The sequence below is a fragment of the Neopelma chrysocephalum genome, unplaced genomic scaffold (assembly GCF_003984885.1).
Source record: "Neopelma chrysocephalum unplaced genomic scaffold, ASM398488v2 Primary Assembly neopelma1_361, whole genome shotgun sequence".
In the NCBI taxonomy this organism is placed as follows: domain Eukaryota; kingdom Metazoa; phylum Chordata; class Aves; order Passeriformes; family Pipridae; genus Neopelma; species Neopelma chrysocephalum.
Window position 1 is genome coordinate 76785 of NW_020898025.1, and position 12549 is coordinate 89333.

The 12549-nt window shown below is 64.1% G+C and overlaps 1 protein-coding gene across 4 annotated transcripts; it reads left to right on the forward strand.

Annotated features, from left to right (window-relative positions):
• Positions 1 to 1217: 1217 nt before the first annotated feature.
• Positions 1218 to 9050, forward strand: LOC113978800 (protein FAM49A-like). 4 transcript variants are annotated; one of them, XM_027706034.1, is made up of 13 exons: positions 1218 to 1399; positions 4094 to 4177; positions 4675 to 4755; positions 5972 to 6051; positions 6568 to 6689; positions 6766 to 6871; positions 7085 to 7221; positions 7350 to 7427; positions 7550 to 7666; positions 7776 to 7855; positions 7947 to 8073; positions 8278 to 8348; positions 8435 to 8639. In XM_027706034.1, exons 4-13 carry the CDS (start codon positions 5979 to 5981, stop codon positions 8496 to 8498), a joined length of 975 nt encoding a protein of 324 aa, XP_027561835.1. In that variant the 5' UTR covers positions 1218 to 1399; positions 4094 to 4177; positions 4675 to 4755; positions 5972 to 5978; the 3' UTR covers positions 8499 to 8639. The 4 variants fall into 4 exon arrangements, with proteins under 4 accessions (XP_027561835.1, XP_027561836.1, XP_027561833.1 ...); XM_027706035.1 differs by lacking the exon at positions 5972 to 6051; XM_027706032.1 differs by lacking the exons at positions 1218 to 1399; positions 4094 to 4177; positions 5972 to 6051 and having other exon boundaries at positions 4210 to 4755; positions 8435 to 9050.
• The last annotated feature ends 3499 nt before the right edge of the window (positions 9051 to 12549 follow it).

A 12549-nucleotide genomic window follows, 5' to 3' on the forward strand; every position in this document is an offset into this window, starting at 1 on the left:
AGACTGCTGGGAGCTGCGTATCCCAGACTTCCAACAGCCCTCGTCCCTCTGCACTGCCAGGTCACCCGGCTGTGACCCCAGCAGTGCTCGGGGCACTGGTGGCTCAGCCAGCCCATCTGTGACCTCCCAGTGCTCTGCTCCCATCAGTGTCACCAGCACAGGGTGCTCTGAGCCGGGCAGGGATGGGGACAGGGACGGACACTGTCCCTCGAGGCCAGTGCATGATGGTCACAACCAGTGCAACCCCACAAACCCCCCCGTTTTCCAGTGACACCCTGGGCAGCAGCCACACAGCCAGGGCCAAAATCAGGGCTTCTCACTTGTTTCTTCTGCTGCTCCTTCCCTTCGAGCCAGGTTTCCTCACCGGCAGCCTCAGCCTTTCCCTGGTCCCTCACCATCCCCAGCTTAGGTCCCTTCCCTGCCCACTGCACCCCAGGGCTGAGCCTTGGTGCCAGGTGCCTTGGGGTGCTGGAGGGTGGGCACCCATCCCTGCTTTGCTGCACAGAAATGCCCAAGTAAAGGAGCAAGGAGCTGCTGTCACCCACCCCGTGTCCCTGGGGGACACCTCTGTGTGCCACTGGGCAAGCTGGACCTGGGGTGACCACAACACTGGGGATGCCACTTGATGTCCCCACTGTAATGCTCAGCACTGGCTCAGGGAAAGGTGAGTGCAGGGTGGAAAAGCAGAACCAGTCAAATTTGGGGGTCCACACCTGCTTCCTACCTCCCATATCAGCCCTGTGGGAACAGCTCTGTGCTGGGTCATGCCACCCAAACCACTCCTGGCCTCAGTTCAGGGCAGACAGGGTGAGACAGAGGGTGCTGCCTGGTCAAAAGGGGGTCCTGGGGCATGGGTTTGGTTTGTCCCCGCAGTAGTGGCACCAGGTGGAGTCGATGGTTGTCCCCATCCCTGGAGAGGGGACTGGGGGCAAGCAGTGCCATCCATGGGCTGGGTCAGGAGCAGAGGAACATCTGGGATTTCTCTCCCCCTGCTCGGAGCGGGCTGCGGGTGCTGGGGCTGAACCAGGCTGGCTCTGATGTGGGGGGACACACAGGCACCCTCTCGGCGTCACGGTGTCCCCCAAAACCGGGGAGCAGCCCCCGCCATCCCCCCAGCAGGAGCCGGAGCCCTCCCCCAGTCAGGCCGCAGAGGTTCCGGGGCCGGCACGCAGAGGGTTAAACATCCCCGTCTCCCTCACACTTGAGACGTCACCGTCACCAGTGGCGTGGAGGGGGGGCCGGGGGGCTATGGTGGTCTTTGTGGTGCATTCGGCAGCTGGCGCAGGGCGGCTCACGCACACGGCGGGCGGCTCGTCCCCGGCACCCCGCGATCCGGCAGCATCCGCAGACGCCCGGCCGCCGCCACCGCCCGCCCGCGCCTCGAGCTCCCACCGCCACGGTGAGCACGGGCCGCCACGGGGGACGGGGACGGGGCTGCCACCAGGCCTGAGAGCAGGGCGAGGGGCTGGCTGTCCCCCCTTCAGGGACCCACACCGCCGGCAGCCCCCGCAAGGGACCCCTCTTTCCCTTTGCGCCCCCAGCCCGGTGCGCCGCAGGACTGGGGGTGATGGGGTGGGTGATGGGACGGAGATGGGGTGGGTTCTCCCCCACCCCGGGGATTCTGAAGCCCCGCGGTGGCCCCGGGTGGGTGCGGGAGCACGGGTGGGTGCTCGCCCGCGCCGGCTGGGTGCTGCGGATCGGCTCCCGGCAGCCCTGCGGTAAATCCTGCTGCTCATCCGCAGCCGCAGCCAGGCAGAGGGGAGCCCCCCGCACCCCGCCAGCCCCGCTCCGGGGGCTCAGCCCCGCGGGGGGCTCACACCACCCTCCGCCCAGGGAGGTCCCCAAACCGGGGGGGTCGCGGGGCTGAGAAGCCCCAACACCACCCTGGGCAGGGCTGGGGGTGTCCTGGTTGATCCTGGGGTAGGATTTAGGATCAACACCCGGATTCCCGGGATACGGTATCCCCCCCCCCCACGAAAAATCCTTCAGGCACCGCGCGTCCGACCCCGCAGCGGCTGCGGCGATGCCGGCGCGGCCATGGGCGGGGGGCAGCGGCAGGAGGGGCTCGGCGGCGGCGGGGGGCACCCGGGGGGCACCCAGTGGGCACCCGGTGGGCGGGGGGGGCTGCGAGACCAGGTCAAGGGGAAGGGGCAGCCAGCCCCCGGCCGGGGTTGCGGCGCTGCACCAGCCTGCGGTGCCCACGGCGATGCTGCGCCGGCGGCGAAGGGGCACAGCCCAAAAACGGCCCCCGGTGACACGGAGGGACCTGATCCGTGGGCATCGCTGCCCCTCCGGGGCGGCCAGCCCGGGTGCTGCTGGCTGTGGGGAGGGATGCTCCCGGATGCAGGATTTGGCCCTGCCTGGAGCAGGGGGTCGGGGTGTTCGCCCCATCGGCTGGGGTGTCCCCACGGAGGTGACACCTGCCGTGGGGTCCCCGTGGGGCAGGACGGCCGGGCAGAGGAGCAGGTGCCGGAGCAGGGCTGGGGTGCAATGAGGCCACCGCAGGGAGGGATAGAACCCGGGGCCACCTCGGGTGTGGCTGAGGACAGGGAGCCTGCTGCTCCCAGCCCTCCTCCAGCAGCACATTCCTCTGTGATCGCTCCCGGTTTGGGGTGTCTTTCCCAGCGGATTTGGAGTGCACGGTTCCCCCAGTTCAGCCTCATAGCAACGGGCAGCCTGCACTGGAGGGAGACCCTCGCCCTCCCCGACAGCCCCCCCGGGGGGAATGTGCTGTGGTACCCCGGGCTTCCAGGGCCAAGGGCAACCACGGGATGTAGGCACCTGGGACCGAGGAAATAGTGCAAATCAGGGCTGAGCCCCCAGTGGATCCTCCTCCCCAGCCCGGAGGGGCTGCAGCAATCCCCAAACTCCCACCCAGCACCGAACCTCAGTGCCACGGCTCCGGCCTCACACCGAGGTGTCCTCACACCTGGGAGCACAGGGACCTGTTCGTGCCCCCTCCCTGGGCAGAGGCAGAGTTCAGCAGTGACAAATCCCAGCCCTAAGTTGCCCCAACTCAAGGACAACGGCCACGAGGACGCCCGCACGCCCGTCACAGCATGTGTGCGAATGCCGGAGCAGAGCGGGTGCCAATCTCCCACCCCGCCGGCTGCCCCAGCACCCCAGGGACCCCCAGCAACCCAGGGACCCCTCAGCACCACTCCAAAACACCCCAGCATCCAGCAGGATGAACCTCGGTGTCACTGTGCCGGGGTAGCTCTGGGTGTCTTTGTGCCATCGCGGGGTAGGAGCGCCCACCACACCTGGGGAAACTGAGGCAGGGGTGTGCAGTGGGGAACACGGGTGCTCTGGCTCCCCCAAAAAGCAGCTGAATTTTAGTGTCAGTCTGATGCAGCTCCAATGTAAAGCCACCACTTACTGGGTCTGGAGGAGGAGGAGGAGGAGAAGGAAGGCAGAGCCACCACTGTTGATGCTGAGGGGCTGCACTGGGGGAGAGCAGGGAGCACTGGGCTGAGGGGCAGCAGCCCCATCCCAGGCACGAGGCCGCCCCATCCCTCTCCACTGCCGCTCCAGCTCTCCCTCTCCCCTTCCCCTGCCTCATTAATTAAACCCAAATGCTTAATTACAATCTGCTGAACTCATGACTGCTTCCTGGAACCCGCTAACACCATGGGGCTAATCCCGGCTCCCCCACATCCCTGTAGGAAAGGTGGGAGACAGGGAACAGGGGGAGCATCCTGGTGCCTGCAGGATTTGGGTTGTGGCTCATCGGCGGCATAAAGGGATCTTCATGCAACGCGCAGAAAAGAGCAAACCTAACCGGTGGAGCTGGGAAAGTCATCCCTGGGGATCTTGGCCTCTCCAAGGAGAGATGGGGACAGATGGCTCAGCCCTGGGGTTATCCCCGGGCTGCTGGCAGGTCCCCCAAGGAGTGAAGAGGGACAGGGATACTCAGCTCGGTGCCTGGTGAGCTGCCAGTGGCAGTAAAAAAATAACCGAGGTAAATGAGGCTGGTGGCAGCATGAGGTGGGTGGTGGGATCCAGAGTCCCACTGTGCCTCCCCACCTGGTCACCCACCAGTGGGTCCCCAGGGCAGTGGGGTGCCCTGACCCTCTCGCCCTCCTGCCTGCAGGTCCCCGCCAGCCCATGCAGTGACTCAGGGGGTGGCACAGCCCCTGCTCCTGCCGTAGCCACCGCTGCCACTCCGGGCACTGAGGTAAAGACCCAAGATCACGGCTGTGGGGTGGGTGGGATGCGTCAGCGCAGGCACTGGACCCCCACACCAAGCCTATGGGGCACAATTCCCAGTTGGGATCTTCCCCTGTCCATGGGGGGTGCCCAGCCCCATCAGCAAAGGCATGACCCCATGGGGGTCACCTGGGGCAGCCCCCCAACCCTCAGGAGAGCACGGGGTGTCAGGGTGGGGGACCTGGGGTGCCTCAGCGGTGGCTGCATGGCCAGGGGTGCCCCAGGGAGCACAGCACTCCCAGACCCGCATCCCACTTTCCTTGGGAATTGGCAGAAGTGCCGGGAGAGCTGAGCTGCCACATTCTGGTGGATGCTCACACCTCTGTGCCCGGCCAGGAGGGAGAGTGATGGGGGCCACGGGGACGGATCCTGGTGGGATGGGCACAGGCAGGTGCCGTGGAAGTGGCACCGTGGGGGCTCAGGGGTGCCGGTGCTGTTCCACTCTGTTCTGTTTCTCTCGCTCAGGTCTGCTGGCCATGGGCAACCTGATAAAGGTATTGGGCAAAGATTTAGAAAACTGTCCTCATTTTTTCCTGGATTTTGAAAGTAAGTCCCATGAGCAGGGCGGGAGCGGGGAGGGGGCCGGGGCCACTGCTGTGGTTGCTCTCTGGAAGATGGGGACAGGCACCGTGTCCCCAAGCAGCCCCGTGTCCCCAGGTGCCTTGGGGCAGCCCCAAACTCGCCCTGCAAAGGGCTGAATGGGGCAGGAGAACGAGACCCCTAGAGATGCCCCATCCCTCGAAGTGTGGGGAGACATCCTGGCTGAGTGGCAGGATACAGGATACAACCCAGCAGCAGGACCTGGCCCAGGACGACCTCAGGCACCTGCCTGCTGCTGTAATTGGTGGCACTGGTGGCCATGTGGCATGTCCCCTGCCTGGAGGCTGGGTAAGGAGGAGGGAATGATCCACCTGCACCGCTGGAAAGGTTGGTGCAGTGGTCGCAGCCTGAACCGAGTGATGGGGATCAGGGACCTTCCCCTGCTTCCCACCGACCTGGGCTAATTGGGTCAGGAAAGCACAGCTCTGAGACCCCCCAGGCTGGGCACAGGGGTGTACAGGAGATGGTGGACACTGTGACAAGATGCCAGACCAGGCACAGCCCCAGGGCCCCCCTGGCTCCCTCTCCCACAATTCCTCCAGGGCACAGCTCAGAGCAAGAGTGAGGAGGGTAAAAACAGTGCAACCACTCACCCCACTCCTGGCCCCAGTTCCATCCCCAGCAGGGAGAGGCCGTGCACAACCACCTCAGGCAGAGGCACCTCCAAAATACCCAGGGCTGGGGGTCACACAGCCACTCACTCCCACGGCAAGAGACCTTCCTGGCTCCTCCAGGTTCCTTTGAGGCAGCACAACCTTCACCTGCCTCCAGTCCCCTCCACAGCCCACGGGCATGGGGCTCTGGGGGCTCGCTGGGATGCCCCATTCCGGGACTGGCTCTGCCCCTAGAGGAGGGGAACGCCTGTAGCCAAGACTTCAGGGACTCGCTCACCGCTTCCCGGCGGCTCCCTCCTCCCTCCGCTCCTTCCTCTCCATCACCCCATCCGCCAGCGCTCATCACCATCGGGGGGGGAAGAGGCTGCACTCGGGGCCGGGAGCAGCTGAGGGGTCACCCCCCGGCTGTCCAGGAGCCCCCCGAGCCCCCGGGGAGCAGCGGGGGGAGGACGGGGGCTCTGGCCACCGCCTCTGCCCTCAGCCCAGCACCTCTTCCCCGAGCTCCACCTCACCATCATGCTTTTTTCCTCTTGTTTCTTCTCTTGCAGGTTTCACATGGGGAACCTTCTAAAAGTGTTGACTTATAACGAACTTGACCAAGGCCCTAATTTTTTCCTTGACTTTGAAAGTGAGATGGGATTTTTATTTTCCTTTTTTGTTTCGTATTTATCCTGAGTTCCACATCCACACCATTTTGAGTTCTTGTACCCGTCGCCCATCACATCGAGCCCATCCCAGACGTCCTGCCCCACCTTTGCCCTCCGGGGGTTTCCCCGGGGAGGGGGGGGCAGACCCATGGCTGGGGGCTGTCACTCCACACCTCTCCCCCGGGGTAGTTGGGGCCAGCCCGGGGCCGAGGGCTGCTCGGGGAGCCCTGTGAGCGGGGCCGAGGGCTGCTCAGGGACCCCCATGAGCAGGACCGTGGTCACAGGGCAGCCAGGACTCACCCCCACCTGCCCCCCCACTCCACGGCTTGACTCGAGCTCGGGCAAGGAGACGGATCAGGGGGAGAATCCCGCCAGGAAGGGCTGTGGACTGGCGGGAGAGCCGTGGGACGGGGTGCTGGCACCCCACCCTGGCTCTCGCCGCCCCGGGCCCCACTCAGAGCCCTCCGGGTTTCTCTCCCCGGGGCGCTGCCCTGCAGATGCGCAGCCGACGGAGGCCGAGACGGCGGTGTGGAACCAGGTGAACGCGGTGCTGGAGGAGGCACAGACCATCCTGGCCGAGCTGCAGTCCTACACGGGCGCCGGGCAGGAGATCCGAGAGGTGGGTGTAGCGCCGGCGCCCTCTGCCCACCCACCCACCACAGCTTGGGGCGACCGCTGGCGCTCTCCTCCCCCAGGCCATCCAAAACCCCGGGGACCTGCGGCTGCAGGAGCGGGCCTGGAGCGCCGTCTGCCCCCTCGTTGCTAAGCTGAAACGCTTCTATGAGTTCTCCCTGCGGCTGGGTGAGTGCCTGACCCCCACCCCCCCTTCCCTGCATCCCCTCCTTGCATCCCGCATCCCACCCCGATGCAGAAATGGGACGGGCTGCAGGAGTCCTGGCCGTGGAGTGTGCTCAGCTCTGGGTGCTGTGCTGCCTCGTGCCTCAGTTTCCCCATCGGGGGGTGGGTGGGGAGGTGCAGAGGGGCAGGAGGGGACCAGAGGTGCTTCGTCCCCAGAGAACGCCCTGCGGAGCCTTCTGGAGGCCCTCACCAGCCCCCCGTACGCCCCGACCCAGCACCTCGAGCGGGAGCAAGCCCTGGCCAAGCAGTTTGCTGAGATCCTCCACTTCACCCTCAGCTTCGATGAGCTCAAGGTACCTCCCTGTGCAGGACAAGAACTGGGAGTCCCCACACTGGGACCGTGCAAAAGTTGTGAGCCAGCAGGGTCCCTTTGGGAGCCCCCCAGGTTTGCTGTAGCCCCTAACCCAGGTTTCCCACCCAGATGACCAACCCTGCCATCCAGAACGACTTCAGCTACTACAGACGGACCATCAGCCGGAATCGCATCAACAACCTGCAGGTGAAAGGATGGTGCTGTCCCCCACCCTGACCAGGGATGGCCTCCCCCAGGGGTTCACAGGGCTGGGGGTGACTCGGGGGTGATTAACCACCCTAATGGCCCCCCATCACACCCCTCCCCAGCTGGACGCAGAGAGCGAGGTGAACAACGAGATGGCCAACAGGATGTCCCTCTTCTATGCTGAGGCCACTCCCATGCTCAAAACACTCAGCAATGCCACCACCAAGTTCGTTTCGGAGGTGAGGGAGGCTGGGGGGACCCTCAGGGTGGGGGGAAGGCTCCCTACAGCCCCAGCACCATGTGGGTGACCGGGGGTGGAAACAGCAGCCAGGACATGTTGGGTTTCAGAACAAGACCCTCCCGATCGAGGACACGACTGACTGCCTGAGCACCATGGCCTGTGTCTGCAGGGTGATGCTGGAGACCCCGTGAGTACCCCATATGGGTTGGGGGGGACACCTCAGTGCCAGGATCCCTCTGCCAGCCCCCCAGGCTCAGCCGGCCCCTCTCCCGGCACAGGGAATACCGGAGCCGCTTCACCAACACCGAGACCCTCCTGTTCTGCATGCGGGTGATGGTCGGCGTCATCATCCTCTATGACCACGTCCACCCCGTGGGGGCCTTCGCCAAGACCTCCAAGATCGATGTGAGTGGCCATGGGGTGCATGGGGGGGGTGCCACACCCATCCTGCTCACCCCAGTGTAGCTGTGATGCTCTCCCTGGATGTGACTGAGCTGGTCCCGAGGGGAACTCATCCCCCTGAGCAGCGAGGAGGAGGATGGAGTGGAAGGGGGACAGCCCCCCCTGTGGCACATTGGATCTCACAGCCCCTCTCACTCCCCCCACCAGATGAAAGGCTGCATCAAAGTCTTGAAAGACCAACCCTCAACCAGCACCGAGGGGCTCCTGAATGCTCTGAGGTGAGCCAGGGGCCACGCAGGGGGATGTGGGGTGACAGCGGCGCAGGTCAGGGTGGCCACAGGGTGACTGTCCCCTCTCTGTCCAGGTACACCACTCGGCACCTCAACGATGACACCACGTCCAAACAGATCCGGGCCCTGCTGCAGTGAGCGCGGGGCGGCCGCCGCAGCCACAACGTCACCGTGTCACCGACGCCCATGACCATACTGCTCATTTTGTACAGAGGGAAAAGGGACAATAAGGAATACACAGGAATACTGACAGAACATCAAAACGGCCCGAGGCCACCCCCCCCAGGCGCTCCTGCCCCCCTTCCCACCCCCTAAATTAGCACCCGCTCCTGGACACGTGGTGCGGGTGGCACTGTGGGGACACCGCACCAGGGGCATCAGGGCCAGGGATGTGCCAATGGGGCCGGTGGCAGTGAGTGCCCATGGCATGGGGACACCCTGGGGAGGGGGAAGGTGTCGCCCCTGTCCCCATCCTGGTCCCCGAGCATTTGGTGGAGGAGGAGGAGGAGGAGGAAGAGGAGAAGGAGGAGGAATAAGCATCCCTGCGGATCTGCACTGACTTTGGAGGAAACGGCTCAGTCTCACCTGGTAGATTTTTAATATGAGCAATTAAATCCACACTCACCTCTTCTTTTCTACATTTTTTTTTGGGTGTGAAATAAAATGACATTTAATCTGTTCGAGGCCAGAGCGGGGCTGTCTCTGCCGTGTCCTCATCCTGGGAGGCACCCACCGTCCAGCCCTCATGAGTCCCATCCATGAGACTCCCTGACTGAACCCCCCCCAGGGAGCATGTCCCCCCTCCATGATTCCGTGGAGACCCATCCCTGTGGGACAAATCCCACTTCCCAAGTCTCAACCCTACTGTGATGCTGCCGGTGATCCCAGAGGGTAAACAGCCCAGAGTGGCCCCCAGGGTGCCCCCCATGGTGGGGCTGCCCCCACTGCTGCCCCCAAGCCAGCCTATCCAGCCCCCAAGCCAGCCCCCTCCTTCCCCAGTGCCCCAGCAGCTGCAAACTGGGAGGACTGGGATGCTGCTGGAGGCCATGGCTGGCTGCCACGGGGCCGGTGCCTTTGCCGGCAGATGGCCCTGTGACACCGTGACAACGCGGCCACGCTGGCCCCACTCACACCAGCTACACGGTGGGGGGCCCCACTCAGCCTGACACCCCCACCCTCAGCCCCCCGAGCTGGGGGAGACCCCGGCAGGGCCCCTGCAGTGCCAGACCCCGGGTCAGCCCTTGGCAGGGGCTGTGACACCCCCCACGGGGACACCCCAGGACTCACCTCAGCACAGCCACGCTCCTGGGGCACAGGGCCAAGTCCCCTGGGATTTGGTGTCCTGCCAGTGCTCTCCTTCCCGCCACCTTTCCCGCCTTTCCCGCCTGGCACACAGGCTGCTCCCAGCACTGCTGACCCCCCCTCACTGCCCCACACAGCCCCTCCACTGCCAGGGGACAGTGGGCACCCCACAGGTGACACCAGGACCCCAGAGCCTCCTGCAAGGTGCCACAGCACTGGCAGGACTCCCGTGCCTCAGTTTCCCCATCTAGGCAATGGGTGACAACCACTGCGTCCAGCACGTGCTGGAGGGCACGTGGGCAGGGTCTCCATGGCCCCCTGAACTCTGGACTCCCCCGCTGAATTCCTCAGGGTGCCAAGATGTGGACACCAATCCCAACCACCTGCCCCCACAGCCCAGTTCAGCCCACACGTCCCCAAACCTGCACGGGCACCCCTGGACACAGGGGGTCCCGTCCCCAAGAACGGGACAAAGAGCGGGCACAGCCCCCAGCCCTTCGGATACCAGCATTTCCTGGGCCCGATGCCAGGATCCACACCCGGGCTTTGCCGCCAAATCCACCCCAGTCCCGCACGGTGCGGGATGGGGCACACGCTGTTGCACAACTCCGGCCAACAGCCCCATTTATTTTTAGGCTCTTGCAACACGGCTTCACTGCAGCCACACAAAACACTGCCGAGGCACCGGATGGGCCACAGCATCCCCCACGCCCTGCCCAGCTCTCCAAGCAGCTCCGTGCCCCAGCCGTGACTTGGGTTCCCCTTTGGTTTCCTTCGCCCACCAGCCCCAAAACAGCAGCGGTGCCAGCGGTGCCACTCAGCCCTGCTGAGCCCAGATGGACCCTGAGGGCTCCCTCCCACCGCACCCACCACCCAGGGCTCCGTTAAATCCCCCCCGGTGCTCCGCGACACGACGATCCCACCTGGGAACCGAAGATGAGCCCAGGACACGGCTCAGTTCGGTGGCTGCAGCTGCCGCGTGTCTGCAGGAGCCGATGGCCCCAGGTGACACCGTCCCACAGATGGTGCCCAGCCCGTCCGAGGCACCGGTGCAGGACCGTCCCTGCAGTGTGGGAACTGGGGTGGGAAGAGCCAGGGCAGCGTCACCAGCCGGGACCTCCAACGGGAGTTAAGGGACAGCCGGATGCTTTAAACCCACCAGTGAACAGGGGCACAGACACCAGCTGGTCACCGGTGCCGGGCGAGGTGGCAGCTGTGCCCCCGTGCCCCGGTGCCGGTTGGATCCTGGCACAGAGCCCATAATGTCCCCCCACCTCCCTCACGGTGCCTCTTGCTTGCGAGGGGAGGGGATGAGGCCAAACTTGTGGCATGTCCCAGCCCCGACTGTTCCCCAGCGTGGCACCTGGCAGGGCAGAGCAAGTGGCACATCCCGCCCCAGCAAAGGGTAACACTGCATGGACAAGCCATTTCCTGTGGGATGAGCAGATCGGAGAGTTTTATACCCAAAATCTGGTAAGAAAAGGGAACCGAAAGGTGGAGGAGCAGAAGGAAGCACAAGTCACAGGCAGACTTTGGGCTCTGAGCTCTGCAGACAGTGGCCACGAGCGAGGGCATCGGGGCTTGGCCACCCGTGCGGGCAGTGAGTCAGGGCCAAGCTCAATGTGGTGGCCTGGCAGGGGCTGGTGGAGGCTGGAGGCAGCAAGGGATGGGGATGCAGATGGGGAGGTGCTGCTCACGTCCCTCTCACTGCTGGACGCAAGGATTTGTGCTGAACTGGCTGCCACGGTGCCCGTGCTCCTCCTGGGGCATCCCAAGGGTGTCCCCTGGGACCTGCATCAGCAGCTCTGCCTTGCACACAGCCCTGCCAGCGACCAGGGATGGGAGCCCACCCCAGTGCTGTGCCAAAATACCAGCGCCCAGGTGAGGGGGCTCCTCCGAGGACAGGCAGTGCCCTGTCAGCAAGGACACAGAGCTCCTCCAGCTCGAGCTCCCGGCTCGATGCTCAGCCAGGCCAGGGCGCTGAGGACTTTAATTGATGGCGAGCCAAGCCACGCTGGGCCTGGACTGTTTTCTAATCCCAGTGTAATTAATGACCTTATCTTTGGCCAAAGCCATTTAGATTAAGTGGCTGGTGTGATGGGCTCGGCGGCTCCGGCTGCACAGATGGAAGAGCCGCGTTTGTCTGGGGATTAGCGGAGGGCAGATGGAGTGAAGTGCCATTCCCATCCCCAAACCTCCCGGCACTGACAGCAGCCTGAAACCTGAGACCACAACAACTTTCTCAGCGAGTCCTGGCTGGGACTGGAGAGCGATTCCAAATTGTTTGTCCCTTCTGCAGGGCCCAGAGCAGGAGGAGCAGGAGATGGTGCTGGTGCCAGGAACTGTGCGACCCTGCCTGGAGACAACAGACACTGGATCCCTCCTTGGAGAGCAAACCATGGCAGGGATGCTGGCCCTGGCTATGCCTGAATAAAACCCTGTGTCCCCATTGACAGCCCTCATCTCTCCAAGGAAGCAAACTCACTTGCTCCTCACTGCTGGCAGGATCAGAGTGTGCTTCCTCCTTCCACTTCCTGCCCCAGTCACAGCATGGACAAGGAAGTATGACAGATCCTGTTCTCCTGGGAAGGCCTGGGAGCCCCTGCTCGGCCATGGCTCAGCACAGCCCATCCTGAGCAGGCTCTTGAAGAGAACAGGCAGACTACAGCTATTGTGGAAGAGGAATAACATGTATCTGTGGGGATAACAAAGTTCATATTAAACCGATTAAGGATATTTAATCCATTCCTAACAGTATGGACATCTGACTGCACTCAGGAGCCGGAGCAGATAATCCCACCCCTCATTCCCAGTGCGGCCCTGTTGATCCTGGCCTGGCCTGGGGAGATGACTCAACATCTCCGTGCTATCTGTCAAAAATCACGCT